Below are 16,547 nucleotides of genomic sequence, written 5' to 3'. Positions count from 1 at the left end.
TTGTGTTTATTTATTGTTATAACTTTAGGAAGTTCTACATGTTAAGATGACAGGAAGAGAGATGATTTAATATTAATGGACTTTAAGCAAGTCATAGAAAACATTACAGTGGAATAAAAAAATCGATAGTTGACGCTGTTGACGACTTTAATGGGTAAAAAAATACGTTATAATTCCCTCAATAAGTAGGGATTCGGAATTTAATAAAAACTGAAGTATAAAGCTCAGTTAAGTAAAGGTATAAAGCTAATGGAAGCTTCATTGAATCATGTAACAAAAGAAGCACGAATTCTTTGTGATACTCAAACATGTTAACCACAGCCCATGGTTTTCACGCTTCCAGAAGAAACAGTCGACGTTTGCAGCAGGAAAATCAAAATATAAACGTTGCTGTGACGTAGTACGTAACTCAATGCCTATTGGCCAAACTTACGTACGCGTACGCGTGACGTTATTTTGAAATTTCAGCGGTGAAGCGTTTGTTGTTGTGTGTTACAGGGAGCTACACTGCACCCTCTAACCTGAATTCAATACTGTTGGATTTAAACATTATTCTCACACAGAGGAATAAAAATGTCATTTTCAAGAGCCCCTCTGAAAAGGTTTAACGAGCACACAGGTAAGTTATGGTCAAAAGATCGCAGCTTTTTGATTATGTGAGATTTAGCTTCCGATGTGTTTAACGGCAGGTTAGCTTGCAGGCGTAGCTAGAATCGAGCTAAGTTACGTGTTCATAGTATCGTTTTTTCACCTGTTAGACTTAATCTAAGTTAGGGAATTTAAGGAAATGAAGACAGGTAACAAAAATTCCACTTTTTATGTCATTGTGATGTTAAATGAAGGTTGTGCCCCTGCCCCGGGCTCCTACGAGATCAAACCTGGGGACCTGAAGGGAGCTGCTTCCTTCGACAAGTCTGACCGATTCAGACTCATAAAAGCGGGTGGGTAACAATAAGAAGCAACGAGCAATACGTCCAAACAAAATCTTTCATTGTTCAAGATTGATTATTGTGCCACTTGTTTCCTTTATCTCATTATCAGCTGCTCTGCCACCACCCTCACCCTCCAAAGCTTTAGTGTCACCTGTTCGCAGGACCCTGTCAGTTGATGGTCTTGTAAGTTTTTTTCTACGTGTTATTCTTCCACTTTGCCCCATACCCAGAAACAGATGCAGTTGTCCCTCAGCTTTTTCATATAGAATTAACCCAATGTTTGTCTTGCACAAAAACTAGGTTGAAGGTTCAAGTGTGAAGAAAGAAAAGAGTTTTATGACTCTGGAAAAAAAGCAACAGAAACTCTTGGAGAAAGAGGTACACTATTATCTAAAGAGTGCCATGTGCATCCTTTAAATAATCACTAGCTAATGAAAGAAAGTGTAAAAAGTCATATTCCTTTAATCAAAGATGTTGAAGTGTAATGTCATCATTTATTGCTGCCAGATAAGATCCCTGGTTCAACAGCGAGGTGAGCAGGATCGTCACTTACTGGCTCTAGAAGAAGAGCTGAAGAAAGTAGAGGCAAAGCTTCTGGCTGCAGTCAGAGAGAAGACAGGCCTGGCTGCTAATGTAACCACTCTTGAAAGACAGCGAGCCGAGCTCAAGAAAGTAAACGAGTTCCTAAAAAACAAGGTGCGACCGACATGGATGTGAAATGATTCTTGATTTTGTTTGTATTTCCTATTGACTAATGCACAACACTTTTTTGAGTGTGTCTTTAATCCCATATATATATTGTTGAATTTTAAACCAATTTCAGGTGTCTGCTGACACTACAAAAAAGAGAATACACTCTCTCTCAATGGAGTTAATGGAGGCCAGGAACACCCTGGATTCAAAGAACAAGGTATAACTTTATCTTAATGATACATGAGATTATTAAAAGAAAAAAAACTTTTAGCTGCATAAAATCCTGTCTTTTATGGTTGTGTTATCAGGAGTTAAGTGTGCTGCATGTCAATACTGAAGGCCAACTGAAAGTGCTTGAAACTGACCTCCAAGCTGCCAAAAGTACTGTCAGTGCACTGAAGGACAGAAATAAAGACCTTGGTAAGATTTAAATGCAGGAATTGTTGCTACCAGTAGATAATGGGAAACAGTGAATAACCTGAGCTCATTATTTACTTTTTTTTTTTTTTTTTTTTTAACAGAGGATCTTCATCAAGTCACCAAAACCCAGAATGAAGAGCTGGAGAGTGAGAATACTAGACTGCAAAGTAAGTTTTGATCATGAATCAACATTAATTTCATTAAGTTTAGTCATAATGACCCATAACTGCTTAAAACAATGTTACAGGTCCAATTCCCAAATCTGTCTTTCTATGTTATACCCAAACCCTAACTGGATGGAGCTAAACCTACCTTAGGACCTCATGTGATTCTGATATTGCATCCCAAGACCTGTGTTCTGTGTACTGCTCTTACATATCTCACTGAAATGTATAGACTATCATTCTCCTAATTCATAATGTCTATGCTCCATTGAAATAACAAAAATGCACACCATTAAGTCCAACATGTGACTATTTTGCCAAATAATTTCTAAGTCTTGTCAAATGATCATAAACTCCAGTAAAAATTCTACTTTTAAGTCACTGATCTTGCAGATCCATAGTTTTGTGATCACAGATGTCCTCTACTTTTATCACAAGGTCCTAGAGGTGACATATAACTCGATGAATTGAAAAGATGGTTTGGATAAATGTGTGTCCACGCAATTGTTAATAAAATAATTGACTTAACAGATCACTGTTTTCCTGGTTGTTTCATTTTTTCCAGTTTTGATACAGGAGCTGAGGGAGGAGATCAGAGTTGTGCAGGGATACCTTGACACATCAAATGATGAGATCCAGGTACAAACTTAAGCCTCAAAGAAAAAAATAATGAAAGGGATCATCCTCCCTCCATCTTTTTGTCATTGTTTGAAAAAAACATGCTTAACCTCTCCATTTGCTTGCTAGGATCTGCGCTTACAGCTAAAAGAGCAAGAGAATGCTGTTGCTGGTTCCCAGTTGGAGAAAGTAAAGTAAGTAAAATTCATTTGCGGGTTCTTCAAGCAAGAAAGATTCCCTATCTCCGCCATGAAAGTAATTCTGCTCTTTTTTTGTCATCAGGCAACTGGAGAGTGAACTAGACCTGTGCACAACCACTTTAAAGACCACTCAAGATGAGCTGAGACATAAAGAAGAGGAGGCACAGAAATTCCAGCAGGAGCTGCAAGCTTCAAAAGATGCTTTAGTAGAGGCAGAGAGGAGGTTGGAGAACCAGGAGCTAGAGCTAAAGTCTTCACAAAAGTCAGTGAGTAACATGGAGGAGCAAATGAAGTCAGCGCGGCAAGAAGTTCAAGAGGCTCAGGCTACTGTTTGGCAGCAGGAAGCAGAGCTTGCAAGGGTGAGAAAGGTGCTCAGAAGGACAGAGGAGGAGCTGGATGAGCGGGTGGCACATCTAGAACAGAGGTGTCTATCCTCTGAGGAGGAGAGAAGTATGTCCCCCAAACCTCTGATGTGATGTCGTTCCATGTATGTCTGTACTGTGCCTCAATTATTCTTTTCTTTAGGCAGAACTCAGGAGCTGGGGATGAGAAGAGAGGAGGAGCTGAAAACAGAGCTGAACCTGCTAAAGGAGGCTAAAAAGGTTGAGAGCAGCCGACTGATTCAGCTTGAGCAAGAACACGCTGCTCTCACTCAGGAACTGACAAAAGAGAAGGTCGTACCAAAGACTCTGTCTTTCTTTGTCAGATTGAGCTTGATATTCCTTGGGTTGTGACTGACCCTCTGATGTTTTTACAGACTCTAGTTGACTCCCTGACAGTATTGGTGGAGCAGCAGCGGGAGGAGTCTGAGGAACAGTCGAGACAGCTGAAGGAGGAGATAGAGGAGGTGCTGGGAGAGCTTGCTGCTTCGGAAGAGCAGGAGCGGGAAAGGCAAGAGGTTCTTCAGAAGCTGCTGGAGGAGAAAGAAGAATTACAAAAACAGCTGAGCAATATCCAGGCAATGCCTGAGAGGTGAGCAAGCAGCAAAAATCCTGTAACGGGTTGACAGAAAAGAAAGATAAAACACAACAACTAAAGGCGTCCAGCACAACCACAATCCATGTGTTGTTTTTCAGACTTACAGGCACATTGAGGCATGTTCCAACACTCATAGAGCATACAGTGGAGGGAATAATTTTCTGCTTGGTATTTCTTTTTATCACTGGCCTGAAACAGACAGTGAATTTTTAGGGGAGCTCTTGTTCTTTAATTAGGCAATAGAGAAAGGACAGAGGGAAAAAAAGGCAGAATACCCAACTGTTAACGAATAGTCTTGAGCCATATTTTAAGAGAATGATAGACTAATGAATCATATGGTGACAAATTGTCTTATTGTGTATTTTGTTAATTTGGTCTGTTAATTTACCTGAAAGTACAAAAAAGCGATTTTTTTTCCTCATCTGTTTTTCTTTTTTGGGGGGGTTTATCCTCATGATGACCTCCTAAAGAGAAGGAAATTATTTGTTAATTTCCAAAATAAATGCTGATTATTTTTCTTTTTATCATCTCCTCTTTGCACTCTGTGCTAAGGAGGAGAAATTAAAAGTCAGCTTGCTGCTTCAGTCATTACACTTGAAAACCTTCGACCAAGCCAGAAATCTGGGTGTGAACTCAGACCTGAATTTTAAAACCCACATCAGGCCTATTACAAATTCAGACGACTATCACTCCTAAGAATATATCAAGGCTAAAAGGACTTGTGTCCCAGCAAAACTTAAAAACACTGGTGCATGGATTTGTCTTCAGTTAGCTCGAGTACTTTATAGAAAGGGAATACTGCTTTCCTGTGTTTTACACGTGGATATAAATTATCAACGCTCAATGTCTAGACTATGATTTCAAACCCTACATATTTATCTGAATCTCTCTGTGAACTGCACAAAAAAGACAGGTCTGAGAAAAGCACAAGATCTTGGTGAGAAGACGGGCCAATCAGGGGGAAGGGGTTTCATGTAGCAGGAAGCCTGAAGGAGACAGCAGCTAAAACAAAATGTTTCAGACAGAGGCTGATCTAAAGGTTTTCTCAAACACCAGTGTGACAGAAACTGAGCTGTAAATCATGTAGAGCTAACCCCCCCCCCCCCCCCCCCCCCCCCTTTAAAAAACACCCCTAAACAGTGTCTTTATAGGCCAAAATGTCAAAAAACTCAGATTGCTTAAAGTCGATCACATCACTCCTCTTCTTAAGTTATTACACCGGCTCCCTGTCTGTCAGAAAACAGATTTTAAAATTCTCCTGCTGGCCTTGACACCAGTAAGTGGTTTAGGGTCAAAATACATTAGTAATCTTCTCATATAGTACAAACCATCCAGTCTGCTCTGGTTGTCTTGGACTGGTGGGCTCTCTTAGAGCAGCAGTTTTTATGCTCCAAATATCTGGAACAAACTCCTTGTAAATGTCAGGTCCACTGAGCCTGTCAGTCCTTTTCACTCCACATTGAAGACTAGTCTGTTTACAAAACTCCCAGTACATTTTAATCTTCTTTTTTGGCTGTTTTTTGTTATTTTCTCTGCTTTGATTTTTAATATCTTATTCCTGAAGACTGCTAAATAAATAAACCTTTCTTCTCTCGTCATACAAAAGCATTGTTGAAGCATTGCTTTGTTTTTCATTGACAGACAGGGTTTGTACTTTCACGGCAGAGACTTGTGCTTCAATGAAAAACAAAGAAAATAGGTTTTGTTTTCCTCTGCAAGAGTTAGAAATTTATGCAAATGGCAAACGGAGAGGTGAAATAAGTAAAGTCTTAAAGGGATAGTTCAGTTTTTTTGAGGTGGGGTTGTATGAGCTCTATGTGACCACTAAGGACATTAGATACAGTAGAAAGTTGTCTCCTCTCCCTCAGTAAGACACAGACTGTAATCGCTGGTGAAGAGGAAATAGGCGCTAACAGGGAGAGACCGTACCAACTTCAAAGGCTATTTTCTCTGCCTACAAGAACTAAAATCAAAAAGTAATACCTCAATCTTACTGAGGGAGAGGAGACAACTTTCTACTGTATCTAATGTCCTTATTGGTCACATAGAGCTCATACAACCCCACTTCAAAAAAACTGAACTATCCCTTTAATCTACAAACTGAAATATTTGATTTTGGACTCTGAATTCAAGACTATTACTATCATATATTACTTAAACTTTGTGCCTTCCTTTTTCAGTGAGAGCATCGATGTGACAGCTCTAAAAGCCGAACATTCAGCAGCAAAGAGAGAACTCCAGGAAGCACTCACAAACTCCCTGAGCAAGATGGCAGACATTGTCACAGAGCTGGAAAAGTAAGCTGAACTGTTGACCAGTAGTTTTTGGTTTTTCTTGATGTCCTACTTTCTGCATCCAAAGTTCACAGAGAGCTTTTCTTGTTTGTCAGCACTAAAGAGACTCTGAAGGGAGCCGAGGGCAGACGGAAAGAACTGGAGGCCGAGGTGGACAGAGTGACCAACCAGATGAAGGAGGAGATGGCTAAAGTGGTTCAACAGAAAGACGAGGAGCTCAGCAGAGTAAGGGAGGGGTTAAAAGAGCACCAGGAGAAGCAGTTAGCTGAAGCAGAAGCCCGGGAGGAGAACTCAAGGTATACTTAGAATTCCCTTTGCATCTGTGTTAAAATAGCTTCAACTTTTTCACCTTGTTACATTCCCCTTTTTCTGACTTCCCAGACTGCTGCTGAAGGTACAGACTTCCCTTGCACAAAAAGAAGAGGAGATGAAGGTAATGGAGGCGGGCCACGCTGCTCTGATCAGTGATCTACAACTACAGACAAAGGAGAGGGAGGAGGTAGTGAGGCAGCTTGAGTTACAGAAAGGTCGGAGTGTGAAAGCCCAGGAACTATTGGAGAAGGTCAGTCAGGAAAAAGAGGGAATAATAAAACAGCTCCAACAAGAAAGAGAGGAGAAGAGTGAGATCCAGACAGCCCTTCAGGAGGACAGGGGAGCACTAGAAGTTGAAAGGAAGAACCTTGAACAGGTCAGATCAGAGGTGCTCAGACTACAGGCAGCGCTCTTAAAAGTAGATGAAGAAAGGAGAGGTCTCCTGTCTGAAGTGGAAGTCAAAGAGCAGTCCAGGCTTGCTCTCGAAAACCAGCTAAACATGGCTGAGCAGGACAGGGATCGGCTTCAGTCTCATCTGGACGAAGTTCAACGAGGCGGCGTGAGCTTCCAGGCCCAATTAGAGCTTAAAGAGGAGAAGATGCAAACTCTTCAGCACCAGTTGGAGGAACAGCGACGTGACAGACAGGCTGTGCAGGAGCAGATGGAAGTGCTGACTCAGGAAAAGGTGACACTCCAGTGGGAGATGGAAGAGCAGAGACGAGAACTCCAGAAACAAATTAGTGAAGCGCATGAGAATAGGTGAGCTTGATGGGAATGTTTTTCCATAATGTGATTTTTTTCCTGACTTATAATTTTCTTATTTTAATCTTTTCTTTTTTAAGCTCCCAAAGTTTAGAGGCAGGACGCTGGAGGAAACAGTTTGAGGAGCTGTATGCAAAAGTCAAGCCCTTCCAGGTCAGTCAAATCCACAGTACCCAAGTTATACCAGCTCAATAGTGACTTTCAGCCTTCATTTTAACACACACAAAAAAAAATGAAAGGGACAAAGTTCCAGTCAGCTTCATGGTGGATTTTAATGTTCAGTGCATTCATTTGATTTAAAAAGCTGCTTAAAAAATTTGATCCAGTTTTACAAACTTTTTTACAGCACTATTAAGAGCCAAAACAACAAATTTATGCATGTGTGAGACAAAATACCTCAACAGTCATGCTGGTATGTGTCCATAGGAGCAGCTTGATGCGTTTGCAGCAGAGCGAAACGCACTGCTTAATGAAAATGGAGCAAACCAGGAAGAGTTAAACAAGTTGTCAGACGCCTATGCTCGACTGCTGGGCCACCAGAACCAGAAGCAGAAGATCAAACATGTGATGAAGCTCAAAGATGAGAACATCACACTTAAACAGGTGAGAACGCACACTGGAATGATGATGAGAACAGTGTGTTGAATACCAGGCTCATGTTTTGTCTCGAGCTGAAGATGTCCTCATTTTTCTTCCCCTGTGTATTTGTGTGCAGGAATTATCGAAGCTGAGGTCTCAGGTGAGCCGACAGAAGGTCGATATGGAGCAGCTAAAGTCAAAACTTCCTGGAGCTTCTCATCGCAGGTTTGATCCCAGCAAAGCTTTCCAACACAACAAGGAGAACAGGCAAACTGAAGCAACTGAACCTCTTAGAGAAGGTAAGTACGAAAAGGATTTCTCACATAAACACCTCAAACTTATGGTTTGAACAGTTATATAACTTTTACTCCTGAAATTGTTATGCTGGAGATGTTGGAGTGGAGGCCTTATTCTGTGTCTGTTTGTTTTGTCAGGAAATCATTAAGCAAAATGGAACTTCTCCACCAGACAAGATCTAACATCTGATTGGCTGACAAATGGAATTTTTAGGTTGTAAATCTTTTGAATACTTATCAACTTATCTGCTTGTGTGCTGAACTATTAGGTCACTTTGATCAGACAAGGACAAGGTTTCATGACATGTTATAAGTTTAGAAATAAATACTCAGAGCTCTGGGTGTGTGTGTATGTGTGTGTACAGGTTTGTAAAAATAAATACAACACCAGTCTTCAGTTCAGATAATCTTAGACAGCGTTTTCATTTGATGTTTTAGTGTTAAATGTGTTTGTGTTTAATCCTTTTTGTTTGCCACTGAAACCATCTAATGTGTAGCAGCACTTGTTCTTCTTTGTAAATAAAGACAGATTTTAACAATTCTTTTAATCACAAGTGTTGCTGAGATTTTATTCACACATCATGGATAAAAATTCTTAGTACAAAGCTCATTTTTGGTGTCATCTTCCTGGCTATATCTGTCCTCAGCCAGTAGGGAGCACTGTAAGACTATGGCCATGATTCGGAGCACAGCAAAAGGCCACATTTCACCCACCCTTCATACAAGCTGCAAAGAACACAATTTCACATTTTTGCAAAGAGGAGCCCTGGGTTATGGGTCAGGAGGCTTTATTTCCTTCACTTGATCAGACATAGCCAGCAACAATTTACTCCGAAGTGGACTTTTTACATGCTACTAGTTGTGTCGTGAGGAGTCAGTCGCAGTAGCCCTCGAGGTGGTAAACGCTGCATGGCTTGTGACAGCACTGCTCCACGATGCCTCTCTTCACCTTGGGCTCCTTGCGAGCCTTGATCAGCGGCTGCTCTTGTCTGGCCCGTTTAGACAGGAACCCTTTGAAGTGAAGAAAGTTTCCAAAGCCATGTGTTAAGTCTCGCCTCGTCTGTGCAAACCTCCAATATGTCAAACTACTATTTATACTGTTTACACTTTAATACTGGCTTAATGGCTGGATAATCTCATCTGTACACTCTTTAGCCCCTTTACTTTTTTCTAAAAGAGGAGTTATAGCAAAGCTCCAACAGGGGCATTTCATAGCTCACACTTTTGAAGCTGACTTCAAAACATAAACAGGCTGCAGTGGAAAATCCTAATAATGAATTATGGGAGTGATGCAATAAGGAATTTGGGGATTTCACAAGATTCATGATCACTGGATAAGTCCAAACATAGATGTTCAAAGCAACAATAGGACACCAAAGGCCCAGCCGCACCAGCGAATTTAAACAAGGCTAAGACCAGTTTTGCACACTAATGACTGCTCAGACACACATATAGGTTTGTCGCAGGGAGGTTTTCCAGTACGTTGTCCGTAAACATTTTTCCTTCAGCTAGGATCCAAATTGGCATTCTCATTATACAGAGTTTAAACTTTGAACATTGTGGGCAGAAACACAAAGCAAGCACAGGGACTTGGGGCAATGTCACGCTGTTCCTATCTGAACTCCCACCACCAAGGGGACAATTAAAACTTATTTTGCACAAGTCAGACCAGAGAAGTCAGGCTGTTCCCAGTGTCACCGTGGCCTTACCGAGCAGATGATCCAGATCCCGCTTGAATTGGTGGTTTCGACTGTAGAAGAAGCCTCGCTCTCCGCAAACGAAGTAGAGAGCATCCACCAGGTGGGATCCGCACAGGTGCTGTGTGGGGGCTGTGGACACTGTCGGAGGTTGGAGCATCAGCAGGAACAGTATCCACACCACCCATGGTACCCTGGCCATGGGAGGGGGGACCTCTTGGATGAAACACAAAAAGAAAAACTGAACCCTTCTGATGAAATTTTTATTAAACTTGGTTTCAAAGACAAACACTCAAGCTGAACCCACCCATCAATTCTTAATACCTTAAGGCCAGATGGTTGAAAACTAGAGGATGAAGTGGTCTTCAGATTTGATCAGACCTTTCTTGACAACACTTGGGCAATACAAGACCACTTTCTTTTAATAACTTTTGATACAGATATTATGTGATGTTCTTGCCCAGACCGCCTCAGGCCTTGTGAGTGTAGTTTCTCAGTGAAAACACTAAAGGGAATGGCAATACCCTGCTCAAAATAAGACCTTAAAGAAAGGCAAAGACTGAGGAATCTATTCAGTCGCTGTAAATCAAAGGCTGGGATGAAAATCTGTGTGTCTTGGGAAGAATCTTGCTTGACGTTTGACTTAAATCTCTTTCAGTTTTGAAAAAAGCAGGAACAAAAGCACACAAAGTTAAAGACAAGAAGTTACGATGGCTAAGGTCAGTGATCCCCAAACTGGAGGATACGACCTCAAGAGGAGGTCTTTAGTTTTGACAGGGGGTCACAGAACTGCTTACAAAAATCTGCACTGGTGGCAAATCATGGAGAGTTTTATAATGTAACCACAAGATGGTACACTTACATGAAGGTACATTAAACCTCACAACTTCTGATACAAAGATTATGGCTTCAACCCACAGTTGGCCACTCAAGCATGAAACATTCTGCAGTTGTTTTTTGCAGCGGGACTTCCTTTGTAACAATAGCTCGTAGGTTGTTCCAAATAATTCCAAAGACAGAAGCAAAAGATGCATTTGATGCTATATTTTCTTTTAGGACACACTGATAAATGTTCTTTCTATTTATATCTTCATTTTCTGCAGAATATAAGGAAAAACTGACTCATGAGGCCTTTAAGATGTGCCTTACAGTGTTAAGAGATGATGCCCTGAAAACACCCACAACAGCAGATAGCTTTAAAAGTTAAGGCTGACTCCTGTTTTGATGTTGGATGTTTTACTGCTCATCACAACAAACAGCATCCCAAAGATTTACCATCCCAAGGTTACATTTAATATTACTTCTTTTACAGCTCTGATTGAAGTAAATTGAAAATTGATTTTACTTTGATTCCTTTTGCTTTACTTTCATCCTTAGGTATGCCTCTTTTTTATCACAGCACCATCCTCTCCATCTTTTACAAGTTAAAGAAAATGTCCACATTCCCAAAACCTTATTCCAGCATATCCTCAAGGTCAGTTTGCACTGTGCCGTCAACTTTAGCAGCTTCAGCACTCAAACACTGAAATGTTTATTAGTGTTATTACTTACATTTCATTTTTGATTAATATTCTACCAGGCCGAAAGTTCAGCTGCAATTTCAAGGTGAAAAACATATTTAGCAGTCGTTTAGAAACTATACAGACCTTTTGTGGGCATCTTATGGTGAACTGCAGATTATTGGATTGAATATGAATCATTTTAAAAGTGTCTTTAACAATGCACCTGTGCCAGGCATTACAACACTGGCAGAGCAGTCGATCCAGCCCACCCCTCCTCTGTCCCTCCTGGCTGTGTGCCAGGCTTCTTGGCACAGTAGATAGGTTGAATTATAGATCCCGTTCGTGCTACTCTTTACTTTCATCCTTGGTTATTAAACACATAAATTTCAAAAGCTTTGAGGGAATACAGAGAAATTTGCTTACCTGCTTGTGAGGCCTCAGTGCGGCAGAGCAGCTAGTAGTCGCAGATGAGGACGGCCTTGGCCTTAAGTATTACACAGGTGAAGAGAACATCTCCACTTGGCTACCTTTCCCTCTTTGTAACTCCTTCCCTCCACCTGGCCTTTGTCAGCTTCAGCGGAGAACACTGTGGTCCTCTCATTAACGCACCCTGACCTGTAAGCCTGTTTATCCGCTCTTGAGTGGCACTAAGTCCGTTAACTGAGTGTGTACCAACAGCAGAGTTGAGATAGAGTTGAGAAGGCCGTCACCTAGTGTGATACTCAATTCAGCCCCCGCTGTGTGTGGGCCTGTCTGACACAGTTTACACACTGATGGACAAACACCATATGTCCTATTCTGGCAACTTACTGTAGATTAGAGGACTCCTGCTTGTTAGTGACCACTAGTGGTGTGTGTGAAACGTCTGTGGACAATTACTCAGAGAAAAAAGTTAGTTCTCATTTGTTGTATTAATGAGATTTAAAAAAGTCTGAGTACAACAAAAAGTTTGGGACGATAAAATATGCAATTAATCGACTATCAAAATGTGGTGTGTTAATGGAAATTAAATACATCATGGAAACAGAAGGGTTATTGACAACCTTATCTGACATCATGGATATATCGATCATTTATTTTACTTTATTTTATTATTATTATTATTAATTTATTTATTGTTTTATTATTATTTCTTTTTAGCTTCAGCAAATCGAGTTACCCTGCACTGTAGCTACTACAACTTGATCTTGTTGGCTCTTGGAACTGTTTAATGTTTTTTTGCCTATTTCTTTAGTAAAGTTTAATTCTAAACATATAAAAATCCCCCTTGGTGATAAATCCTATAAAGTAGGAAAGCCTCTTTATGTTTTTATCCTGTTTAAATGATGCCACATTTTGGTGGATGAGCAGCAGAGCTGGGTGTGTGGGTTGTGCCCATGAAAAATTTGCCAGATTTGCCAATCTCTGCCAATGCCAAACAGCTAATTCTGATGTTGCAGAAATAAGTATGAAACAGTGTGTCTGATCTGTTGTAATAAGCATCTGCCCTATGAACTAATAAAATAGTATGACAGTAGTAATATGCATTTGAAAGCACTTAAAATTTAGTTTAAAACGTGCATGTTGTTAAAAATGTTCATTCTTTCTGCTATGTTTAGAATACCAATTCACAAAAGTAATCAATTGGTTTTGTCTGTATTTCATTGGTCTGCACTTCCTGCTTTAGCCAGTAGGAAGAGCTTGTTGCTTGCAACTGCACGTCACATTTCAGAATGAAAATAAGCAACGTGTGTTTCTTCTTTGGTCATATTTCCCCCCTTTACGGCACACTGTGCAGGATTCTGACAACATAAGGTGGCAGGGGGTGTTGCATATTTAAATGTAGGTTTCACCTGGCTTACTCTTTTTCACCCCAGCTGTGAGCCCAAGGCAAAGGTAGCCTAAAACACATTAAGTACAAGCAGTTATTGTCAAAAGCAAAAGAGACCCAACAACAAATATAAACTTTAAAAAGCTTTAAAAAAAACAATAAATTGTGTAACAACTAGGCAGTCTATGATGAAAATGTGTTTTATAACACATCTGCAATAATTAGAGGGAGGGCTAGGTGAAAAAGCAAATCCATGAACATCTGTCTTCAACTGAGCCAAAGGTGTTAAATTTCTGGCCTCATGAAGACTTTGTAAAGTATAACAAACACAGGAAAGAGCAGTTTGATTACAAGAAGTTTTGTTTGGTGTAACTCTAATGTTCATGCACTTACACAAGTTTTGTGAACATTTTATATTCTTTTATACATTTTAAGGGCAGGAGGAAACGTGACCTTCTTCTCTAATAGTTCCCACTTCAGTTTGTATTGTGTGTTGTGCCAGGTCAGGGGGTAAGAATCACTACACAGATGGGGAAATAAAAGCAAATTTGAAACAATTTCTAGGCCTTGAAGAGCTGTTTTAATCATAGAGTGAAAAACTTTATTGTTAAGTTCCAAGTATGACTGAATGTTTTGTGTCTCTGCAGATGCATTGTGATCCATGTGTTGTAAGACACATGTGTAAATGATGACCCACACAATTTTATTGAAATTCAGAATGTACTTTTTTGCCCTGAAACAAAGAGAAACATTAGCAGTTGCTGTTACTGATACAGTATTATGCTCTGATTTACTGGTCTAGCGCACTTGTGATAAAGTTGCGCTGTATGTGGTTCCTGAACTAAAACGAGTTTTATTCTAACCGGTTGATTTCTCCAGTTGTTGAACTAACATTCACATCTGCTTTGCTCTGAGGAGATAGAATTGGCCTTTCTGGACAATGAAGGGTTAATAAAGTTTACTTACTTACACTTCCAATATGCTGCAATGAGCAAAATGTATTTTTATCTGACTTTATTCCATGAAGGACATCGTTTTCCGTTCTTTTTGCTCCTCCGTTATTGCCGTGTTTTATTGCAGAGCATGTCACATGCAGCAGCTGTTCTTTTCACTTTAGTGTGCCTACATTATCAGGGGGTGGGCCAAATTTAGATGAGAGGTGACACGCTGTATAATTTTATATCAAGTGATGACTCAACTGTCAGACCCTGAGGAAGCAGCACAGCTCGGCACTATCACCTCTTTGTCTCTGCGGTATAATTTCACTTCAATATTTATAATTGCAATGACTGTAGATATTCCGGCGGGAGACAGTTGCTGATGGAGATATGCTGAATTGATGTATTTTTTTGTAAATAGCTGAGTGATTGCAGATTTGCTTGATGTATTTTGAACAGTTTCTGAATTGTTTGATGAATGAAATATAGCATCAATAAATGCTTGCATCTTCACCATGGATACGCATGTCTGATCTTATAGGAACCATCCTCTTTTAGTGCCACATTTGATGTGACACTCTAAACCATATTTCATAATAGCAAGAACATATTCAAACAGAGTTTGTGCTGCTTGGAGGACTGAAACCCAATAATCTGCACAGTGCACAAACTGTGCTGGCTGAGTTTGAGTGTGAAGCTTTCATCTTCTAGTGACTCTCAAGGGTCAGCTCTGCAGATTTTAGCTTCAAGGAAATCGAGGTGCATGGTCTCTAGTTTCAGCACAGCCATCCAGGCAGAAGTGATGTGGTTTGTTACACTGAATTTAAACATATTCTAATGTTGCATTTCACTCTGCGAAAGATGCAGTGGTCAGTAACTCAAAAGTAAATCAATCTCACATTTGAAAGAGACATGATAACAAGTCCCTAAGTAACAGAATCTTCACACAGTCTTTTGAGATATCCTCTGTGTGAATCTGCTGGTCTGTGTTTGCATGCTGTCATGTATTTTCCCTGTGTCTTTACTGAAGGAATCACAAAGGCAGAGCAACTTTTCTTGCAAATCTACCAGCAAGGGGTTTACGTTGCTTTCAAAGAGATATGTATACTTTTTAATTAAAACTACTGATTTGTATTTTCCTGCAGAGTGTGGACAAACCCTTTGGAAAGGGATCATGCAAATTGGATCCTGATCTCTAAGATGTTATCTGAACTAGTAGCGATAAGAAATACCAAAGAAGACTCTGCCAGAGCAGTTGAAAAGTTACATTCTAGTAGAGACAGCTCTGATCAGTATTAATTCTTGCGGATAATGTCACTTGTTTACACAGATGCCTTGTTGTTATAAAGTTTTTGCTGCAATAGATTCTGTACCCTCTGATCAAACATCAAACAGTGTTTGCTATTGCTGATTTAAGTCCGAAGCAGCTCTAAACTTCTGTTCCCTGGTGGAGGGTGGGATGAACTGAGCCTCATTATTTTATGGAAACTACAACAACCATTATAGCATACACGCTTGTTTCTTGTTCGACGTAAGAGGTTTTTAATGACACCAAGTTACAGAAGTTAAATTCTGTGATGATATCATGCAAAAAATGTAATACATGTGCATTTTGTAGGGATTTAACTTGATTTATTACACAGGTTTCATATCAAATACTTTATTCTGATTGGTCAAATTAATCCTGAATAACAATAGAAACACCAGGGAAAACCAAAACACATTACTTCAAGTCAATCCACAGAAGGAAGTGCAGCACATTTATTAACTCCATGAGTTCACCATGTGTAGTAGAAACATTGGTTTCTAATAACAGAGAGCACAAAACTTTAAATTCATGGTTAAGGGCTGACCAGTCAGCAGCAGGTTAAGGATGACAGGTGAAAACCTGCTCTATTACGATGGTGTTGGAGAATACAAGGGGTCTTTGACAAAGAGGCATATACCAAATCTGTGAAAACCAAAAACAGAAGCACAGGCTCAGTGTCACAGAACTGGAGAGTGAGAAGAAAAATAAAGTTACAGTGACAAAACCTTAAGAAGAAACTGCTGTTATAGATGTAGTCTCTGTGGTGTCACACATCTGTTTTTGGAGCCAGGTTTCAAAACTTTTCTTTTTTTTTTTTTAGCCTAAATACTGAACTCAACCTAACTTTGGTTGAGGTAGTGTGAGATAAAGAGGCAGAGTTGGGTTGGGCTTTGAGCCTCCCCACTAACAGCTGCAGTATACCTGCCTGTAAGTCAAATCGAGTCAGCTGTGCCTTCAGTCATGCAAAACCTGTAATCTTAATATTATATTAATATATATTATGTTTTATATATTATCCTCTCAGATATTGTGTTGTTAGGAAA

The 16,547-nt window shown here is 40.0% G+C and overlaps 2 protein-coding genes across 2 annotated transcripts; one reads left to right on the top strand and one right to left on the bottom strand.

Moving 5' to 3' along the window:
• The first annotated feature begins 460 nt into the window (after window positions 1–460).
• Window positions 461–8,770, top strand: hmmr (hyaluronan-mediated motility receptor (RHAMM)). The gene is made up of 20 exons (XM_074674927.1): window positions 461–619; window positions 843–941; window positions 1,042–1,115; window positions 1,233–1,310; window positions 1,440–1,628; window positions 1,756–1,842; window positions 1,934–2,045; window positions 2,147–2,212; window positions 2,775–2,848; window positions 2,957–3,021; window positions 3,110–3,477; window positions 3,553–3,701; window positions 3,785–3,999; window positions 6,186–6,302; window positions 6,395–6,595; window positions 6,681–7,370; window positions 7,454–7,526; window positions 7,800–7,976; window positions 8,089–8,251; window positions 8,387–8,770. The coding sequence occupies exons 1-20, from the start codon at window positions 574–576 to the stop codon at window positions 8,395–8,397; spliced, it is 3,054 nt and encodes a 1,017-aa protein (XP_074531028.1). The 5' UTR covers window positions 461–573; the 3' UTR covers window positions 8,398–8,770.
• Window positions 8,771–9,122: 352 nt separating this feature from the next.
• On the bottom strand, window positions 9,123–10,147 carry insb (preproinsulin b). Its single transcript, XM_074674521.1, has 2 exons — window positions 9,958–10,147; window positions 9,123–9,259 (listed from the first exon to the last, which is right to left on the bottom strand). Exons 1-2 carry the CDS (start codon window positions 10,145–10,147, stop codon window positions 9,123–9,125), a joined length of 327 nt encoding a protein of 108 aa, XP_074530622.1.
• Between the last annotated feature and the right edge of the window lie 6,400 nt (window positions 10,148–16,547).

This window comes from Halichoeres trimaculatus, unplaced genomic scaffold, assembly GCF_033239565.1.
Source record: "Halichoeres trimaculatus isolate MK-OKI-2021-1 unplaced genomic scaffold, fHalTri1.1 fHalTri1_scaffold_7, whole genome shotgun sequence".
NCBI lineage: Eukaryota > Metazoa > Chordata > Actinopteri > Labriformes > Labridae > Halichoeres > Halichoeres trimaculatus.
The sequence above is the reverse complement of the archived record's forward strand: the minus strand, read 5'-3'. Positions and strand labels throughout refer to the sequence as shown.